Below are 22477 nucleotides of genomic sequence, written 5' to 3'. Positions count from 1 at the left end.
TAATTCCGACACTCGGCAAAGAGCTTGTTCTTTGCCGAGTGCCATGGATTAGGCACTCGGCAAAACGTCCGTTACCGTTTCTGCCCCGTCACGGCGCTACAATTTTGCCGAGTGCGGGACTAGGCACTCGGCAAAGTCTTTGCCGAGTGCCCGACAAAATGCACTCGGCAAAGTACCCTTTGCCATCTTTTCTTGTGCCGTGTCCCCTTTGCCGAGTGCAACACTCGGCAAAGCCTTTGCCGAATGTTTTTTAGGTTTTGCCGAGTGTTTGCGACACTCGGCAAAGTAGTCGTTTCCTGTAGTGTCAACGGGTGGGGGGCGGCTTGAGCATGGTGTGGGCGCCGCCGCGGCCCTCGGCGTCGTGGCTAGGTTGCACACCGCGGACGAGCCTGGCCTTGCCGGTGACGCTCGACCTGCCCTCGCACGACGACGGAGATGGAGACGTGGATGGCGGCGATGGATGCCGTTAGAAACCCTATAGTTAACGACAGATGAATTCACAATGAACCCTAAGAATATTTTCATCTAACTATAGACACTCCTAACTATAATACTTAAATCACATCAAAACGTCATAGTTGCAAACCAATTTTTTCATCAAACATGGTATCACACTTAGACAAATACAATGGGTCTTGGTCTGAATTGTATGGGTATTGGCTACTGCAGGCCATAAATTATTACACACAAACACACATACGAAAGCAAACAAATGGTCCGTTGAGAAAACAGAATATGCCGAGGAATGAAAAAAAAAACTGTCTTCAAATCACTGTTGCGAAGTCTGTTGCACACAAAGGAACATGAAACCAAACGTCTTCATACCACTGTTGCACACTCCAGAGAAGCTCCACGGCCAGGCCTCCACACATCATCTTCCAATCATTATTTGATCTGCCCAAATAAAACAAGCTTTTATGAGGGGGGAAAATGACAAAATATAAATAAAATAGAGAACCTGCATGCTATCTTGAAGACAGGAAAGATAACAAAGAATAAACAAACTTACATGCAAATTCCTCATCCGGGTAGCTGTCCAGGAGATATTACTCCAGCAGGGATTCCTCGAGGTGAGGCAATTTTGGTAGTGACTGGATATTTGGGCAATCCTTTACCCAAAGTTTCTTGAGGGATGGTGGTAATCCTGGTGGTAACTGGATCTTTGAGCAATCCTTTATTTGAAGTTCCTCTAGGGATGAAGGCAATTTCAGTAGTGTCATGATCTTTGGGCAACTCTTTATTTTAAGTTTCTTGAGGGATGGTAGTAATCTTGGTGATGAGTTGATATTTTGGCATTCCTTTATTTTAAATTCCACGAGGGATAGAGGCAAATCCAGTTGTATCCTGATATTTGAGCAACCCATTATTTGAAGTTTCTTGAGGGATGATGGTAATCTTGGTGATGGCTGGATATTTTCGTTATAGATAATCAGTTCCTCGAGGGATGATGGAGACAATTCCAATAGTGTTGAGATATCTAGGCAACCCTGTATGCACAGTTTCTTGAGGGATGATGGCAATCTTGGTGGTGACTTGATATCTTCGCAATCATAGATAATCAATTCCTCGAGGGATTGAGGCAATTCCGGCAGTGCCTTGATATTTTTGCATCCCCTTGTTTGAAGTATCTTGAGGGATGATGGCAATTCTGGTAGTGACCGGATATTCTTGCAATTATGGATTTTCAATTCCTCGAGCGATGCCAGCTGCTGCTTGATGTCATCCGGCAAAGCGTTCCAACTGCAATTATTGATCTCAAGTCTGTGCAGCATAGGGAGGGGTTTGCTAAACTTGAGCTCAGAACTTGACCCACGGCAACCTTGGAAACTGAGATCTTCCAGTCGCTTTAGCTTACCATCTTCTCCTGACAACCAACTTGGGAAAGTTGATCCGTCGTAGTACCAAAAGGAGAGTTTAGATAATAGGGCTGGAGGGTGGAGGGCCTCAAGGATCTCTTCTGGGTTTGGAGGAGCAGCAGCCTTAGGGGTTTTTTCCCAGATAAATGAGAGGTCTGTGATGTGTAGCTTTCTGCTTAGTTTGGCACGAAGAGCATCGTCCTTGCTTTTAATGTTTTCAAGTCCGTAAATGCGCAATCTGCCACGAATGTTGTCCAGGTTCTCCAGTTGCGTTATCTCGTAACCCTCTTCCTTCTTCACTGTAAAACCACCCAGAGTTCGGAGCCATTTCATCTGCCCTATGTGAGGAATGCTAAGCTCGAGACCGGCAATGCTCCGCAGATTCACAAGGTGGGCCATTTTACTGTGAGGACAGTGCAAACAGGTGGCAAAAGGAACAAGTAACTCCTGCAGATGGTATAGCTGGACAAATGTGGATGGCAGCATTATAGTAGTAGATTTTTCTGGATGTGGGAAGACCCCATAAAGACCAAGGTAGCGAAGATGTTGTAATTCACCAATACAATCTGGAATCACATTCTGTTGCAACTTCTCCAGACACACATGCACGAACCGCAGCTTCTTCAGATTTTTGAGAATGCTTTCAAAATCTCTTGCTTTTATTTCTTTGGCAGAAATTGACATTACTAGAGTCCGCAAGGTCTTCAGGTCCACAATATTCTTCATGATGAGTTCTCCAAAATTATCGGAATCAATAAAAAGATGCCGAACATCTTTAGGAATCTTGCGGTCCATCGTACCTTTCTCAATTCTGAAGAAGTCACTTCCAGCAACTCTTTCTGCTAAGTCGTGCATGAGATCATGAATTGTATAGTACTCTTTGCCAGCAGGAGTCTTATGAAGTTGGATGAATGAGGTTGACAGCAATACGTCAAAGCACTCACGAGCAGCAAGTTCAATGTCTTCGTTTTTACTGGTATCCACCAACCCTTGTGCCATCCACATTTTAACTAGCTCTTCTTGCTTCAACTCATATCTTGTAGGAAACATACTACAGTATGCAAAACATTGCCGGACATGCTCCTCAAGCTCATTGTAGCTCCACCATAGAGCTCCCATAGTATGCTTCAGCAGATCATGCTTCTGGATGAGGATGTTTTTCCAGTACTCACTATGCTTTTTCTCAGAGGTTCTTCGCTTCAGTTGTCTTCCCACTGTTTTCATGGCCATAGGTGATTTTCGTAGTAGATTTGAAATCTTTCTACCAAGTATGTCAAATTCGCCTCTATCTTGGTCACTAACCCCTGAATTATCAAATGCATAATACATGAACATTTTGAAGGACTCTTCTTCATACATATCAGAAATTTCCATAGGGTTCGGAGCACCAAGAAGCTTTGCTGTGTCTGCAGTCCGAGAGGTAAATAGGACTCTGCTTGCCTTGTCAGACTCCTTCAATGGAGAAAGTAGTTTCACCAGATCGTCCTGTGCACGGTCATTTTCTGAGTACCATACATCATCCAGTACCAATAACACCCTTTTGCCTTGCAGTCTTTTCTTGAGTTCACTTTGCAGCTTATCTAGATTATTGGTGTCCCCTTCCATTTTTTCACCAGGTACTATCTCTAACATCTCCTTGTAAATAGTATCCACACTGAAGTTTTTAGTAACATGAATCCACATGATCAGCTCGAAATAAGGGACCCCAGTTTTCTTCTCACACTCACAAACATACTGCGCAAGGGTGGTTTTCCCTGACCCTGACATGCCATGGATTCCAATTACAGAATGCGGATCAGCTGTTGTATCATGCAGCATGCTAATTATATTTTCAGTATCCCCATCACGTCCAAAAACTTTTGGGGGTTCTGAAGTAGTCTTGGAGGGGGATCTGGATCCCGATCCCGTAGTCTGTTCTGGTGAACTCTTGATATTGCCACCACTGGTGGTCAAATCGGGGAACTTTACAAGCTTCTCTCCTTCTTCGATAAGCTCTTCCATCTTTTTTAAGTTTTTGCTCAGCTCTTCCTTCGACCCAAGAGGAAACCTGTAATCCTCCATTTTCTGCATACGAGAGTTCCAAAATTGTTGGAAATATAAAATACGTACGTGCTCTTAATTTGCTGCGCAAACAAGTAACCATACGTTCAATCTATGCATAAATGATTCAATTATCTTCCGTACGTGCTCTTAATTTGCTGCGGTACTTCAATATTAACTCTTACAGAAGTTAAAATCGTGAATAAACCACAGCATTTGATTGATTCCAGAGTTGATGAAACAATTAAATACTTAAAACTTATAGGGAAAAAGAAATAAAAAGCCCACCAATCTCTGCCCTTCCTGTCTTCCTGTTTTTCTATTCTACGGTCCCTGCCTTGCTCGCCATATACTAACCTAAATTATAGTTTTTTTTGACTTTTTCAACCTCAAGTTTGACTACTTGTCTTATTAAAAAATTATGCAAAAATATCAGTTATTTGTTGCGGCTTGTTTTATTAATAAATGCTCTTCAGAAATTATTTAAATTTGACCATGTTTAAATAATTTTTTTAACAAGATGAGTGGTCAAACTCAGGACAAAAAAATTACAGGATCTACAATTTAAAACAAATGGAGTATTTTATACTGGAACATGCACGCAAGGAGTCCTATCTCCTTGCCCCTAACTCCGGTGAGCACCCACGCACACACCCGCGCACCATCTTGGCTCCTCAATCGCTTTCACCAACTTTTTTTTGACTCCACTCATCTGGGTATAGCTGTAGTATCTGTTCATACACATGTACGCCCACTCAACACACGCACACTACTCACACCACCCCGTGTATAAACAAATCTACAACTACACTCAGATCTGAAACCGCGTCCTTCTTGAGATCAACGAAATACTCCGTAGACGACGTGCACGTCGCGATCCCATTGTAGCTCTACACTTGTGAGGCTCACCGAATTATTTCTGGGGAACAGTCCCCGGTGCGGCACCCGGTAAATTCGTCCTAGACTGGGATCGAATCTGGGCGGGTGTGCTCCACGACGGGAGACAGACACTAGCAGCAACATCGGATGGAGGAGGTAGCATCCGACGGTGTTGATCTAAAGAGAAACTAAGCAGGAGCAGCCATGTGGTGTCGGACGGTGTCGCTGTGTCCGACGCCCCAGGAGCTCTCGGTGTGGATTCTGTTGAGCGACGAACGGAGACAGCAGACTGTCGGATGCTGGACGCGACGGACGCATGTGCCAGGAAGCAAGTGAACATCGGTAAAAAAATCTTGGGTCATCTTAATTGTCGAGGATTCTTCTTTGTCTTTGTTTTTGTGATTGTGACGACAAAACATTTGAGATTATCAAGAATCTAGAGGTTGCTCATGATATTTGGGCAAAGCTTGAAGAATCATTTGAGGGCACCGCAAGTGTGAAGACGGCAAGAGCCTACATGCTTCAAGAGAAGTTCTCTAGCTTCAAATGAAGGATGATGAGAGTGTACTGGAGGTGTTCCATAGATTGCAAGTGATTGTCAATGATATCAAGGCACTTGATGAAGAAGTAAAGGACAATCAATTCTCATCAAAGTTCTTGAGATGCTTTCCCAAGATGTTTGACACCTTGATCATCGTGATTGTCAAGACAACAATGAAGGACAACCCAACTCCAAACCAAGTCCTTCAAGAGATCATGGCCGATGATGAGTTTAGGGAATACCATGAGAAGAAAGAGTTGGTGAACAAGATGAAGGACAGTGAGAAGGATGATGGCAAGAAGAAGAATGTGGAATTCAAGGCCACATCATACAAGAGTAAGGGCAAGAAGAAGCAAGATTCCTTAACTGAAGAAGAATCCAATGCTAGCTCAAGCAATGAAGATAATGTTGATAAGTTGAGCGCCTTATTTGTCAAAGTTGGCAAGCTATTGAGAAAGGAAGTCCACCAAAGAGGGAAGACGTCTTCATCCTTATCCAAGAAGAGTGAGCACTCCATGAAGTACTTTAGATGCCATAGCAAAGATCATCTTGTTGGCAAGTGTCCCTATGATAACGGGGATGAAGATGCATCAAGAAGGAGATGAAGAAGTAAAAGAAGAAACAAGAAGATTCTCAAAAGAAGAAGAAGAATGGTCTCATGTTGCTATACGGGATAGTGAGGCATCCTCAAGTGAAGAAGAGGATGACAAGAAGAGCAAGAAGAAGGGGCATGCTAGCATTGCAATCCAAGGAAAGATTTCTCTCTTTGACACTCTATCGACTTGCTTCATGGCTAAGGCCACTAAGGTACAATCTGATGATGAGAGTGATCATGATATCATGCTAGTGATAATGAAAGTGAGTATGATGATGATGAACCTACTAATGATGAACTTATCACTATGCTTAAAGATTTCAAAAATGAATATAAGAACACTAGGAAGGAATGTAAGGGCTTGCAATAGGATAAGCAAAACCTTATGCGAGAACTTGAGAAGCTTAGAGCATTTTATGAGAGTCTAAAGGGAGACCATAAGAAGCTTCAAAGGGCTCATTCCAAGCTTGAAAAAGCCCATTCCTCTTTAAGTGAGAAATATGATAACATGCCTCCTAAAGTTGAGAAAGCTAAAACATGCAACATAGGCACATCTTGTGATATCATTGATAAGCCTATTGTTGTTGCTCCAACTAACCCTTCTTGTAGCACATCCACTTCTAGCTCATCTAGTAGTGATGGTTTCACTTGTGATTCCACACTAATGGTTGAGAATGAGATCCTCATGAAGGAGGTAAAAGAGCACAATCACACCTTGGCTAAGGATTATGGTGGTGAGGACCACTTGCTTATATGCTTGGGTAGCTAAAGGGCTTCTCTCCATAAGGAGGGATTAGGCTATATCCCCTAGAAAGAGGCAAGGCCACCTTTGCTCCTCACAAGACTAGTTTTATGAAGAACAATGATAGCTATCGCAAAAGTTGCAAGCAAGTTGGTCATGTAGAGCACAAGTGTATGAACAAGCAATTCAATGTATCACTTGATTCGTATTATGTGCTTACCAAGGGTGCTAATGGTGTTCATGCTAAGTTCATTGGTACACCATGGATGGGCTCAAAGAAGAAAGCCATTTGGGTATCAAAGAGCTTAGTCACTAACCTTGGAGGACCCAAGCAAGTTTGGGTACCTAAAAGAAATTGATCTTGTCTTGTAGGTTGTTGATGGTCATTAAAATCCATTTTATACCATCAAAAGTGCCTAATTTGGTCATCAAAGTGACATAAACCATAGTCATAGGGTTTGTTTCTAACCATTTCCACGAGTTGTGATGACTATGTGAGTGTAGGTACAAGATGTCCAAATTCATGTTAAATGGCATCATCAAATGCTCATTTTGACTACATCATGTTCATCGAGATGCACAAATGGAGTTTTGTTTCACCTAATCCAGAGTCCGGACGACAAAGTTACGCCTTCCGGAAGATTGCAAACAAGTTCATGGAGCAGTCCGGAGTAAAACGGGCATAACAGGCTCATCCGAACTCCGTTTCGGGTGATCCACCTGGCCACATGAAGCTAACGAGGAGTACGACCCATTTGGGCTAAGTGCCAAGGTGCCCACCCTCACCTTAAGGGCGCCCGCCCTCGTGTCGGGGGTGCCCACCCCCGGGCCTTTGGTCTGCCACGTCAGCGATCTATGGGAGTAGCTTCCCACGACTTCCACACCATCCATTCAAGTTGGTTTGATCCGATTGTGCTCGACAGATGTCACATGGATCCCTGGGGCCACCTTCATCCACTTGGAGCATCAAAGTCGGTCCAAAACCAACTTCTCCCACACCAAACCGACCTCACTTGCCATGCAACCGACTTGGGAGAGCCATCCATCACCGTTGGATGCAAAGGCGGTGGAAATTGATGGTATGTTGGGGGCGCACACCCTCACCAGGGCGCCCACAACCACCAAGGTAGCCACCCCCACTCCTGGGGCTACCGACCTTTCTCACGTCTACAAGTACCCCTAGTCATTTTACACTACAAATAGGACCCCCATGGTTCATTTGTATTCATTCATTGATCATCCCCATTCATTCTCATCGTGTACACTTCACTTAAGTCACTTTCCATTCACTCTCCACATGAGAGTGGTAGATATAGCTCTCTATGAGAAGTAGAAGATAGAGAGAGTATGGAGAAGCTTGGAGAGGAGCCGGGCCTGTCGGCGACCTCTCCACTTGTAGCTTGGTAGATGCAACTCTTCTTTGATTAAAGTCTGCCTTCTTCTTCTAAAGTGTGGTAACTTTGTTCTATTGCATTACTTAAGTATTACTTTACTTTATTGTTCTTTACTTATTCATCGCCTGATTAGGGTGCTCTGATTTGTGTTGACCAATTAGAGTAGTAAGTTTATAGATTAAGCGAGGTGCTTAGGCTATATCTTACCTGTGAATACGGCTAGGCCTCCAGAAGTGAGGTAGAGACAGTTGGTGACAGCCCTGTCTTCTATGTAGTCCACCACGTTGGGTCTAGTTCATAGAGCTCATGGTACTTAGTGCCTGATCCATTTGCTATGGTGAGATCGGGGCAGGTACACTCTATAGTAAATAACTATAGTAAGGTCGTCCTTAGTCTTATCTTAGTCAAAGAACCCACACATATTCTCTCTACCCTTTTATCACCTATACTTGGATACACTTAGTTCTTTGCTAGTTCACTTCACATTCCCCGTGGAAATGTGATACTTGGAATACTCCTAGGTGAAAACTACATTGACATCCATGCGCTTGTGGATTTATCTAGGTGCTATATCTAGTGTCAACATATGTCAATTACAAATCCGGAGGGAGGCATTGGTTCCTTGATAGTGGGTGCACTCAACACATGATCGGGGATTCTTGCATGTTCAAATCAACTGATACAAGTGACAATGGTGGATTTGATTCTATCACTTTCGGCAACAACAAGAAAGAAGGCAAGGTCAAGGGGTTTGGTAAAACTGCTATATCCAATGAAAAGAGTATCTTAAATGTGTTACTAGTTGAAAGCTTGGGTTTCAATCTCTTATCAGTGGCACAAATTTGTGCTCTTGGCTATAAGTGCATCTTTGGAAGTGATGATATTGAAGTCATAAGTGTTGATGGATCATCCATGATATTCAAGGGCTTTAGGCATGGAAGCTTGTATTTGGTTGATTTTAATGCTAGTGAAGCTCAACTCACATCTTACTTTCTTAGCAAATCTAGCATGAGATGGTTATGGCATAGAAGGCTTGGTCATGTTGGAATGAAACGACTGAACAAGCTTGTGAGGCATAACTTAGTTAGAGGCTTGTAGGATGTCACATTTGAGAAGGATAGACCTTGTAGTGCATGTCGAGCTGTCAAACAAGTTGGAAGGCCACATCCTAAGAAGAGTGAAGTGAGCACATCAAAGGCTTTTGAGCTATTGCACATGGACTTGTTTGGGCCAACAACATACACAAGCATTGGTGGGAACAAGTATGGTTTTGTGATTGTTGGTGACTACACTAGATACAGTTGGGTGTTATTTCTCTATGATAAGAATGAAGTCTATGATCTATTCAAATCATTTGTCAAGAGAGTTCAAAATGTGTTTGAAACCACAATCAAGAAGATAAGAAGTGACAATGAGAGTGAATTCAAGAACACAAGAATTGAAGAGTTGTGTGATGAGCTTGGAATTAGACATACCCTAGAGGTAATCATAGAGATGATGATATTCTGATTGTATCCATGACATGTATTATATGTTCATTGAATATCTATTATAGACAACTTATATTATGTGAATTGTTTGTGAAACTCATTTACTTGAATGGTTATTCTAAAGTTGCCCCTGGTCGGCATTCTTATGAGAACACACATGAATATTAGACCAGCACATGTATTAGTTGATGGCTATGTTTCACAAGTCATGGACATGGAGATATCGAGCTAATAATGTGGGCAAAAGGTGAGACATGTAGGCTGGACTGACCCAACATGAGAAAGTCTCTATTAACTTCATGTACGTTATGTCCTTAGACTTGAGATTGTGGTATGTGCTCAAGATGTGAAACAGCCTACTTAGGGACTATCAAATGCTGCTCTATAACTGGGTAGTTATAAAGGTGGTCTTCGAGTGGTCGGGAAGCATGTTGTGAGACATAGACAGTCAAGATGGAATTTGCCTCTCTCTGCTCAAGAGAGATATCACTGGATCACTCAAGTGATTGGATCAACAAATGCATGGCCGTGCTTGGGTTAAGTGTTAACCCATGAGTTGAACCATATATCGTGTGGCAAAGGGAATAACATGTGCGTGGTCATAGTGGTTCATCTAATATGATCTTTATGTGCGTATAGGAGTTGTCACGCCTTGCTAGAGGCCGCTGTCACCAATTGGGTGAGTAGGAGTACTCGACCCATGTCTATGTGTGCGTGAACCCATAGGGTCGCATGCTTAAGGGCTGGAATCCTAGTTTGGGTTGGACTCGGATTAGACAAGGCTTAGGGTTTCCTGATGGGCCTCCAACTCGGGGTCGCTAGGAACGCCTATATAAGTAAGGGGTAGGGCGAGGCAGATTGATCTGTTTGATCTATCCACGCCTGTTGGCAGCCGCCGTCGCCCACCTCACACTCACGCCTTTGCTCCCCATGGACCTAGTAGTCCAGAGGTGCAGCGCTTCTTTCTCAGATGTGTGTGATATATCGGAGGTGTTGCATCTACGGCACAAGGACAGATCTTGTCGATTACGGTGGTCGGTAGCTGGTCGGCAACTGGTCAGGAGTGAGCTCGGATGATCCGTGAGCGAAGGACATATGTGATGGATGACCACGCAACTGCACGGCACTGCTATGACGCATTCGACTACATCGAGTTTTCTGCTGCACCTGCGCATCTAGTGGTAATCCCGTGACCTATATCTAGCAGTAGATCCTGGTTTTTGAGATAGAAAAGTTTTATTTTCTGGCTAGCGTAGCACCCTCATAACCCTTCACCTACACTCCCCAATCCAATGGTGTAGTTGAAAGGAAGAATAGAACCTTGATTTATATGGCAAAAACAATGCTTAGTGAATATAATGTTAGCTAAAGGTTTCGGAGTGATGCAATCAACACGGCTTGCTATTCTAGCAACTGACTCTATTGCCATAAGAAGCATGAGAAGACACCATATGAGCTATTGAATGGAAGAAAGCCCAAACATTGCATACTATAGAGTATTTGGATGTAAATGCTATATTCTCAAGAAAGGCACAAGACTTGGCAAGTTTGACAAGAAATGTGATGAAGGGTTCCTACTTGGATATTCCACCACTAGCAAGGCATATAGAGTTTGGAATTTGGCAAATGGCACCCTGGAAGAAGTTCATGATGTGGAGTTTGATGAAACCCGAGGATCTCAAAGTGAAGCTCAAAATCATAATGATCTGGGTGGAGATCAATTGGTCAATGCAATGAAGAACATGGACATTGCATTGGTGACATTAGGTCGAGGCAAGTCAATGATGATGATGAGATCCACATGAATAGTCAAGATGTTCACATTGATACAAATCAAGAAAGTACTAGTGGCATACTCAAGGTGAAGCTCAAGATCAAGGTCAAGCTAGCTCAAGCAATCAATTCAGGCTGACACATTTGGACCTCTCTGGGTACTTTCTAGAATGCATCGGATGGAAGCGTTGGACAGTGCGTCCCTGTGTCTGATGGTGGTATGATCTGTGGCTGACGGTCCCTGACATGAGGCGGCAATAGTCGGATTAAAATGGTTGAGACATGTAGCAACTCGATCGTGGAGGAGACGTCATATGGATAGCGTCAGACAGTGGTCTTCGAGCATCCGACGCCCCCGAAACTTGCGTCCGACGGGCTATAACGGCTATCTCGTGGTGAGGGGGTGTCCCACCCCTATAAATATGTGATGGCCGGCTTGGGGGTCTCTCTCTCTCTTAGCCATTTCACTTGCTTGCACACCCTTTGAGATAGAGAGACTCCCCTCCACTCATCTCATTACTTCATTGCATCATTCTTGTGAGATTGAGTGAGATTCAAGTGCATTTGCTTTAGAGTTGCATCTAGCGGCACTTGATCTTTGTGATTGCTTCGGATTTCTTGTTACTCTTGGGTGATTCCTGTCACCCTAGATGGCTTGGAGCACGATGGTGTTTGAGCTCAAGTTGGTGATTGTTCAAGGCCACACTGGTGATTTGTCAGGGGTTCTTGAGCCTTCCCCACGGGAGATCGTAATTGGCTACTTTAATGGATTGCTTGTGGCTTGGAGGATCCCCATCTTGTGTTGATAGTGTTGAGCCCTTGTGGGTATTATCTAGGTGATGCCATTTTAGCGTGCACATCTCCATGTAGGTGTATCACCACAATAAGGACTAGCTTGCTAGGAAGCAAGTGTACTTCGATAAAAAATCTTGTGTCATCTTGATTGCCGAGAATTCTTCTTTGTGTTTGTGATTGTCATTGATTGGTTCATCACCTCTACATCGGCAGTATAACAATCCAATTCCCTCTCTTGCACTTATATTCATAGATATATCTTGTGTAGTGCTTGTTCTCTAGTTTAGCTGCTTCTAGTGTAGCCTAGTGTAGTTATCTTGCTTTCTAGAAGTAATTTAATTAGCAACCTAGGTTTGTTGGTGTGACTAGTGATCATACCCTATCTTGCTAAAATTGTTGAGGCAGCTTGCTTAGCTTAGTTGAGCCAGTGCTAGGGAGCTTCACCATCTTAAGTACTAATACTTTGATTTAGTGCTTTGCAAGAATTTTTATAGGCTATTCACCCTCCTCTAGCCATTTAGGACCTTTCACATGGTCATTGAAGCTAGGGAGACCTTTGGCTCCAACATCTTCAGAGAATATTCATCACTGCTTATTGATGTATTTGGGTTACTAGAAATCAAGCCATCTTTGATCATGTACATGCCATTATTGCCAATTGGAGGAGAACTTTTAGCACTAAATTAACTTGGCCTTATGTGTATTAAGGCCAAGGCAACAAAGCAAGATCATCTCAATCACTGAAGAGATAGCCTCACATAATGTATTTTCTTTTGCTTTGCACCTAGATGCCTTGTAAATTTTAAATATGTAGATTTCATTCTATCATTTAATTGAACAGCAAAAAAATAGGTAGGGGGCTCTCCTATTGTTCCGATCAAAAAAAGAAGAAAGAGAAACAAAAGGCTCAAGGCAAAGGTACAATTTGTAGGAGCCCTTTTGTTTTGGTTATCAAGACACTACTACACAAAATCTTTTGCAAGATGTTTTCTTTTGTTTCTGAAACAGTAGGAAGGTTAACTGCCATGGTTAAAGCTTGGATTAACCGAGGTGAGCATTTTTTATTAACCAAGATGATCACCTTAAGGCAACTGGCTTGGTAAATCCATTAACTGAGGTGGACATAGTATAAGGCCCACCTCCGAAAATAGTAGCCAAGCATTTGGCCCATCTCAGGCCGATATCAATCATTCATATACAAACACAGAGTTAGGGTGTCCTCTAGCATCTCTCACTCCCTCCCTCACAACCCGACTCCCTCAGCATCGCCCGCTCCCCTCTCTTGCCCGACACTTCTTGCCCAACCCGACACTCCTTCCTTTCCACACATGTACACCTCTCTCTCACATATTTCCCCACCCACCTATTGATCCCGCAATGGCCCCTTCATTGATCCATGATGATGGTATATCCAGATGACTCTCCCTATCATCAGTGGCACGGATCTAGGAGACTATGGCCAAAATGACCCTCATAGCGATGGATCTAGCACCTGTGTCCATAGTGACCCAAACAGCGGATCCAAGCGCCTGAGGCCACAGTGACCATGATGACGGTAGATCTAGCATCTACGACCATGATAACCCTGGCGGCCACGGATCTAGGTGCCCGCAGCCATGGCGACCCCGACAGTGGTAGATCTAGTTACCGATGGCATGGCATCATCGACCTCAACAGCGATGAATCTAGGCCTTCCCTCTTCATCGATGCCCTCTTTTGACCTCAACTATGTCTCCCTCTCCTTTAGAGATGCTACAGTGAGGAGTTGCAGATCCGGCGACTTGGCACATGGATCCGTTGGAGGCGATAGCCTACGGATGGGCTTGGCAAGGCATTAGATGGGCTCACTAGGCCAGTCCATGGATTTTTCCTTTTTTGTTTTTTGAATTCAATTTACCATGGTGGGCAGGAAACTATCTTGGTTAAGGCTATGATTAACCATGACCTTGGGTTTGAGGCGGTTGGAAAAACTGCCACAGTTAATCAAAAGTGCTTGTCATGTTAAAAGTAGAGTAGTAGCGAGACACTTAACAAGTGTGATCGCATTTAGGATAGATCGTGGTACTACTCAATTCAACATAGTCATCTAGTGTTAATAAGTGTTGGAAAGCAAGCATTGCATTTTGGCCTAGTGCACATCAGTGAGAAAGCAAAAATCCTTTGAAAAATGATTTCAAAAATGCTAACACACTTGCACCTCATGTGGAACTCTTGTGGTGTTGGCACATTTGCATAGGATTAAACGAGCCATATATGGTGGTGAATTTGGGCTTGTCAAGGGTGCTGGCACCCTAGGGCGGTGCACTACCTAGCCATATCTGGTGGCCACCTTGGCTGGCCAGTATGTGCAGCTTGCACGCAATGAGGGCACTGTCATGTCTGGCATGATCGCCACTGTGCGGACGGAACATCGTTGTTGGCTATCCGATGCCAGCGCCATAATTTTCTAGAGGCAAAGGTTTTGGACTTAAGGTGAAGGGATCACCACCGAGGGCACTGCCACCCTTGGGTAGTGCACCGTCCTAATTATCTAGAGAGCTCCATTTACAGTAGAGTTGGCTAGACGGGCACCGTTGGGGTAGAGTAGTGGCACCACCACCCCTATCTAGTGACCACCATGCCCAATGGGTATTTGGGACTAGCTGTTGGACTAGCCATGTGAGCAAACACATCCCACTGACATCTACACTTGATTTCATCATCTTGTGGCACAATAGTTGAGTGCATTAGGCTAAGCTAGCTTTGTTACTCTTGGCGATTGTTGTTGCCTAGCTAGCCCAGAGCTTGGAGGATCGTGTGAGCAGAATTAATGATTGCTCTCAGCCTCTGATCATTGTCTTATGAGGGATTCTTGAACCTTCCCCATGGGCCTTCACTTTAGTATTTTAGCTATGTTAGTAGAGGGAGAGTGAGGAGTCTCCAAGGAGGAGTCCTGGCATGTCGGGAGTCTTCTCCATGGTGCGCCTCAGCGGATGCGAGCTTCTTGTAAGTTTTATATCTAAGTCTTTCTAGTAATTTATTCTAGTTTGATACTTTAAGTATACGGTCTTTTACTGGCATACTGCTTTACTTGTTGAAGTGCTTGAAGCTTTCACTAGGCTTAGAGTAGTGAGATTAGTGTAGACGTGGTGTCTAGACTACATCTTACCAGTGTGAGCTGCTTGTCGCACTGCAAGACGCCTAGCGAAGGAGTGATAGACCTTGCTAGTCCTGGAGTTCCTTGTACATGTTGTAGGCAAGTTAACTAAGTGAGAGCGGGGATGAATAGGGTAGTCACCTCGGTGAGGGAGGAGGTGGAAAACCTCTTTAATTCGACTTGCCATTTCGTCTATCGCCCCCCAGTAAGGGAGGAGGTGCTAAACCTCGTTATACTTAGAATACCACGACCAGATATCTTTGCTAGCTAGACCTCTCTATCCTATTATCCTAGACCCTTTGTTTCATCGCTGGATGACCTTGAGCCTAGTTAGTCCACTTCACGTTCCCTATGGAAAATACGATACCTGAAATACTCCCGGTGAAGGCTACATTGACTACCATACGCTTATGGTATATCTAATTGCCACTTCTGGTTTCAACAAGCTTTCTGGCGTCATTGCCGGGGAACGTTAGCTTTTCTAACTTAGAACCAAGTCGTTTGAGTTATCCTTCTTTTACCTTTCTTTTCTTTTTATCCTTTCCGCACCATGAACCAAACATCCATCTTCGGAGATGATTGAGGCTCGCCAAATGTCCTTCTTTCCTAGCGTTGTCATCCTCCTAAGAAAAAAAAGCCCAATAGGCCGAGGAACTAGAGTAGCCCTCCAGCTGTCCACTTCCACACGAAGCGATCCTGCGCGCCCGGCTGGAGCTGGCTGTTCACCACCTTGGGCCATAGCCTTTGGTATTCTGTGATGACGATCACCGTGAGTGCACCAGTGACGTCTGTGGCCCATTGATGGTTAGCGAGCATGTCACAGATGGGGCGAGTACGGCCCCCCTCCTCACTGCACAGTAGAGGTTGGGATCGGTGTGGCAGATGGCGCCGTCCGGCAACCATGTGTCTGTCCAGAACATGGCAGTGGTGCCATCACCAAGCTGAACGGACATGGAAGCCCATATCATGTTGTCGACGACGTGCTATGGCCTAGAGGGCAGCCACGCCCAAGGTGCCTCGGGCTATGTTTGCCAAAGCAATTCCCAGCGAAGACGGAGGGTGAAGCCAAGGAAGGTGAGGTCAGGCAAGCCCAGACCCCCTAGCTCTCTGGGTGAGCAGACGACGGGCCATGCCACATGACACTGACCCCCGGCAACCAATTCAGTACCCGTCCATAGCAATGCCCGATGTTGATTGTCGATCTCACCAATGGTCTAGGGAGAGAGCACACAACGGATGGATACGTGCACTGGTATTGCTGATAGCATGGTCTAGGTCAGTGTGGCTCTACCAGCATTTGTTAGGGGACCGGTCTTCCAGGTTAGTGGCTAACACAGACGCCCTTGTGAAGAGCTCAAGGATCTGGCATATGCAGCTGAAGTCCAGAGTCGTTGATGCTAGGAAGATGATGAGGTTGTCAGCATAGATGGAGGCGCAGTACTGGATGGAGTTCCTGGTTAGTGGGGTCTACTGCCCACGCCTGTCAGCCTCCACAATGAGCGCGTTGAGTACCTCCATGACGATGATGACGAGGAACAGGGACAGCGGGTTGCCTTGTCGAAGACTGCATGCGTGGCAGATGCATCGTCCCGGGCGGCCATTCGTCATCACCTTGGTGCTGGCCGTGGCTAGCATGGCTGAAATCCAGTCATGCCAACGTAGCGGGAAGCCAACATGCTTAAGAACCTAAATGAGGAAGGGCCAAGCGACAGTGTCGAACACCTTGGTGAGGTCAACCTTCAGCAATATCATTGGGCGGTGACGGGTGTGGAGCCAGCGACAAGCAAGCTGTACGGTGTTGGCGGTCCTTAGCGCCCATTTTTACAGCCAATAGTTTATGCTAAAACAAATAGTGATAGGGCCTTACAACTAATATTTCCATAAGTTTTGGTGTTTACATGTTTTGCATAGACAAACTCGAAAAACACCAAAATACGCTTCCCAGAAGACGTATTTTGGCACAAGTAAAACAAGCCCAATCATGAGGACAATCAGGGCGCTATCAAATAGAGAAATAAACCCAACATGAGCCAAAGAAGCAGTGGCCCAAATAAAGTTCGAGTCCATTTTAGGACTGCACGAGTAGGCCCGAGTAAAACAGTTGCTCCGGGCTCATCCGAACTGCAATTTGGGTGAATCACCAGGTGAAACGAAGCTAACGAAAAGACCTATGGGCTCACCAAATATGGGCTTCAAAGGCCCAACCTAGGGGTCAGCCGCCCCCCAGCTGGGCCTCCCAGGCCCAGTTTTCTCTGGCGGTTCGTGGGACGATTCGGCCACGTCGGTTCCACCTACAACCGGTGCAGATGGAAAGTGCAAACCGGCCTTTTGAGGTCAGTCTGGATCCTTCCATGTGGGGATGGTCCTTTTGCATAGAGCCTCCTCCTCTCAAGCTATAAAAGAAGGCCTCCTCCCTTCACATTGATATCATTCATCAACACAAGAGATCACAATGTAGAGAGGAAGAGCAAGCTCCATTCCATTAGCTTCTAGCTAGATTAGCATAGGAAGAGAGAGAGAGAGAGAGAGAGAGAGAGAGAGAGAGAGGGAAAGAGCTGGAGAAAGAGCGGAGTCGAAGCAGTTCTACCTCCGGGTGGATGAAGTGCCGGACTTGTCGGCTCTCGCTCCAACTTGTACCTCTACGATCGTCTTGCTACTTGAAGTAAGAAGTTCATGTTCAACTTTGGTTTGATTTATTAAGCATGTCTCTTTCATAAAGCTACTTGTTTGTGGGTTCGTCGTTCGTCCTTTGGGCGGAAGCTCTAGTAGAGGGTCCCTGATGAAGACGGATCGCCCTGTACAGTGCTAGAGTAGTAGTCACAAGCGTAGACATGGTGTCTAGGCTAGGGGCTATCTTCGTTCGCTGCGTATCCCATGGGTAGAGGGGTAGACGGGTAGGTAGTGATAGCCCTACTTGTTCGTACCAGCATTCCCCCACGTCCGGATACACAGTGGAGCTGGAGACTGACATCACTTGGCAGACCAAGTGCCTCAGTGCCCGAAGCAAGTATGTAGTGGGAAAGTTACCATCGCTTAAGGTTTCTTACCTTAGACGAACCTCTTTACCCAAGCTACTCTTCATCTCATCATTCTGAGAGAACTAGTTTAGAGACTTCTTTCACCTCAGTTCCCTGTGGAAATACGATACCCTGAATACTTCCGGGTGAAGGCTACAACGGTAGTTTCCGTACGCTTGTGGATTATCTGCTTACGTTAAGAAATGCCAACATATGGATCGAAAGTTCTCATGTATACGTCACCTACAGATGAAGACAGTCTGGTTAACCTTGATCAGCTCCAGCATACGGGGTGCTACTCAAAGAGCGAGTCCCTTGGCGAACATCTTCCCAATGGAATGTATCAAGCTGACCAGACGATAGTCCCTGAGGCCTTCAGGACCTTGCGTCTTGTGGATGAGCACCATAACAGCCTCATTGAGGTGGTGGAAGCTGTGGAAGTCGAGGTCCCAAAGTGACCGGAACACCCGCAGTACGTCGGGCCCGACGACCTCCCATGCCACCCTATAGAAGGCTCCACTGAAGCCGTCCAGTCCTCGAGCACGGTCTGCAGGAGTCTCGCGGACGATCGCTGCCACCTCCTCGGCTGAGAAGGGAGCGACCTGTTCGGAGAGGTTGAGGAGCAGCAGGTGTAGCTGATGTAGATCAATTCGGTGTAGCCATTGGAAGGGCTTCCCTAGTATTTCATTGTAGTAGGAAAAGACGATGTTGGCCTTGGCTTGCTCCTCTGTGAACGTTTGGCCATTGTGGCCGATGGCGAGGAGATGGAAGTACCTGGAGTGCAAGCGTCACCATCCTGTACTCTGTGTTTGAACTAGATTCTAGCAACTGCTACGGACCGGATTCGACAATGTCGCAGGGTGAGCGTCCGGTCGAGAAGCTGAAACATGCGAGCAAGTGACGTAGTGTTGATCGGATGCTCGGTGTGTCCGGTCACCTTAGAACAGATGCATTCGATCGCGTTTGGGAGCTCTTGAGTGTTCTCTGCATAGCGTCCGGACTTTCTATGTAGGAGCATCCCATCTAGTAGTAGCACATCCGGTAATCACTTGGGCACGCACAGGAGGCTCTTGACCACTGGAGATCAATGGTCGTCGTTTGACGAAGGAGCGGGACACGTGAATGGTGCAGGGCGACCAGACGCATCGAGCAGCGCGTCCAGTCAGTCCAAAGGGAGCATTCGGTTAGGGCCCTAAGTGCTTAACGGCTCTTTAGCCCTTACGGGCTATTTAAGAAGGTGTTGGATGGCTTTGGCTTGTGGTCGAGCACAAAATAGCCTTAGCGGCTTGTGGGGTGGTGTTTGTGATCGATTGCATTGTCAGATTGTATCGAGTGGCAGTGTGTTCGTGTTGCAAGTCGATGGTGCTTGCTACGCTTGGAGGTTGCCACCTCCTAGTTGACTTGGTGGCTTGTGACTCCATCAAAGCACACAAAGAAAATTGTGCGATGCTTCCAAACTAAGATTGTGAGCGCAATTGTGCTCACCCGCGGAGTTTGCGAAAAGCAACTTTAGTAAAGTGAGACGTGAAGAACATCAAGTGGTCTGGCCGATCAAGTGCTAGAGCTTGTGGTAAGGACTCCACATGGGAGAGTGTGACTTGCTGGTCACCACTAGAAAGAGGGCCGGCGGCAACCTTGAGGTTGTCTCAATGGGGGCTAGCTTCGTGGTAACCAAGTGAACCTTAGGAGAAAAATCATCATGTCATCTTCTTCCCATTGGTTTGCCATCTCCATACACAAGCTTTTTTTTACTTTCATATATATTGTGCTTGTGTAGTTACTCTAGTAATTAGTTAACTTCTGTAACTTGCTAGTTATCTTCTTGCATTGCTCGTGTAGCATAGAAGTAGCCCTTGTTGTGTGACTAATTAGCTTTGTGCAGCTTTGTTAGCCACTTTGCTTTGTTTGCATAGCTAAATGAATTGAGCTCTACTCCCATCCTTCCACGGGCCATGGCGTATGTTGGGTTGTTAGAAGAGAATGTGTACCCTGTGAGACTAATAGGAAATCCATGAGTAAGCTAACCGACATATACCCATACCATAGTTGGATTCTTGTAGGAATCCTGATCATACCAATGCATTAGCTAGTACCCATGTATATATCTGGGTTTGAGATGGTCAAGACTATTATACCCGTACGATCCATAGATGGCTTCCATACCAAATACTGCAAGATACTCGTCGACTGCATATCACATATTGTTTTTTTTAACGATAACACATATTGTTTTTCATATATATAAAGGGGAACTGAACAACCGTACCCGCTTTCTCGTAGCTTCGGATTTGAGACGGTGGTAATCAATTGCATCCATGATGTCTTCAGCGTCGTAGAAAGCAGACCTGAGTTTCTTCACCCACCGTTCCAACTCCTTCACCGGCGGCCATCCTTCCAACTTATTCTCATCTTGAAAGCTCAACTGAAGAGCTTTCTGAAGCATCTGATTCAGCTTTAGGACTCTATTCTCCAGATTCTGGAGATTATTTTCCTTAGGGGCATCGAAGTATTTGTTGACCCTGTTGGTGATGTATGGCGAGGAGAACCAACCTAGGATCGTGATGGCCCATGCTACAGCACCTAGACCAAGCGTCAACGGATCTGCCATTTTGTTGGGAGCTCACTCAGATGTGGAGTGAGAGTGTGAGATGGGAAGGAGCTAGGGTTGGCTGCGTCTTCCCTTGCCCAAATATAAGGTTACCAAGGCACAAGAGGATGTTTCCTTGCAACCACACGACTGAACACAGCTGTTGTGGTCAGTCAATAATGAAGAATCTACGCGTAGGGAAAGGAATAAAGAATCTGTTTGGGTCACCAAACGACCAAACTATAGTTCATTCCTCGTCGTCCACTCATGCGGAGACCATGTACTATCCCTCTGTCATCTTTGCAATCCCGGCCGGTCGGTCCCACTCTACTCACCTCTAAACTAGCCGATAGTGCGTTGTCGCTGGCACCGACCAGCGTGAAAAGGGGCGCTTTGCATCACGGTACCTTATACATAATATACGTACTAGCTTATGATCATCGTACGTAGGGAACTGAAAATCCAATGCAGCAGTGCACTTTATCACGTGATGCAAGGAAAGGGACACACAAGTTGCATTTGCTTGATCGTTTTTGTATAATACTGCTTTGCGCTCGCTGGCGCGTCAGGCTAACCGTACTTTATAGACAACAACACATGGTGGGCGAAGACCTTTGCCCGCCCGACACGGGACGTTGCGCCGTTTGAATACGGGGTTGTTCCTCTAGCGCCTAGGTCTTCCATGCATCCACTTGGTGATCTTTTTCCCTCTTTGCCACCGCCGCAGGCCCCGCCTTCCACCATTGTTGGTCCCCTTCCTTTTCCTTCGGCATCCCACCGGAGATTAGAGGGAGTATGAATAGTTCTTAGGGTTAGGGTTTTCTCATGCTAAGTTTTTTGGTGTTGAGATTTATCTCTTCCTCCTCCTCTCCGGCATCAGCAAGGGGCCAGGGTAGAATCATTTTCTCTGCAGCGACTCTGTTGAAGATGATGAGGGCAACAACTACGACATCAACAACTTCATCGGTATCGTGACATGGAGAGCTTTCTTTCCGGGTGACGACATCAAGGTGGAGACGATGTCGTCACCATGGAATCATCGATGGCAGAAAGAAAGGAAGACACAAAAAAGAAAAAGTTTCTCAACTCCGCTCGTAGGGATGTTGGCCGTCCTTCGCCGAGCACTGTTCTCATGCCTGTTGCCGAGTGTTTGGTTGTGCGGTCATCTATACAAGCGTGAAACAAGTTTGGTGTTGAGAATTGGAGGTATTCACAGCGTGGTTACAATTGAGATGAAAAATCATATTCTACATATATGTAATGTATTCTAGAGTGCTTGTATGTTGATATACCTAGCTATTATGTAATATAATTCTTATTATCCTCAGGGGCATCGAGGTATTTGTTGACCCTCCTGGTGATGTATGGCGAGGAGAACCAACCTAGGATTGTGATGGCCCACGCTACAGCACCTAGACCAGGCGTCAACGGATCCGCCATTTTGATGGGGGCTCACTCAGATGTGGGGTGAGAGTGTGAGATGGGAAGAAGGGTCGGAGCTAGGGCTGGCTGCTTCTTCTCGCGCCCAAATATAAGGTTACCAAGGCACAAGAGGAGGTTTCCTTGCAACCACAAGACTAAACACAGCTGCTGTCTGTCAATAAAGAATCTACGCGTAGGGAAAGGAATTTG

At 45.5% G+C, this 22477-nt stretch overlaps 1 protein-coding gene across 2 annotated transcripts; it reads right to left on the bottom strand.

Moving 5' to 3' along the window:
• Positions 1-584: 584 nt before the first annotated feature.
• On the bottom strand, positions 585-20907 carry LOC112896502 (disease resistance protein RGA2-like). 2 transcript variants are annotated; one of them, XM_025964490.1, is made up of 4 exons: positions 20809-20890; positions 20525-20734; positions 1010-3920; positions 585-894 (listed from the first exon to the last, which is right to left on the bottom strand). In XM_025964490.1, exons 2-3 carry the CDS (start codon positions 20699-20701, stop codon positions 1047-1049), a joined length of 3051 nt encoding a protein of 1016 aa, XP_025820275.1. In that variant the 5' UTR covers positions 20702-20734; positions 20809-20890; the 3' UTR covers positions 585-894; positions 1010-1046. The 2 variants fall into 2 exon arrangements, with proteins under 2 accessions (XP_025820275.1, XP_025820274.1); XM_025964489.1 differs by having other exon boundaries at positions 20525-20907.
• Positions 20908-22477: the final 1570 nt, after the last annotated feature.

Source organism: Panicum hallii, chromosome 6, assembly GCF_002211085.1.
Source record: "Panicum hallii strain FIL2 chromosome 6, PHallii_v3.1, whole genome shotgun sequence".
Lineage (NCBI taxonomy): Eukaryota > Viridiplantae > Streptophyta > Magnoliopsida > Poales > Poaceae > Panicum > Panicum hallii.
The sequence above is the reverse complement of the archived record's forward strand: the minus strand, read 5'-3'. Positions and strand labels throughout refer to the sequence as shown.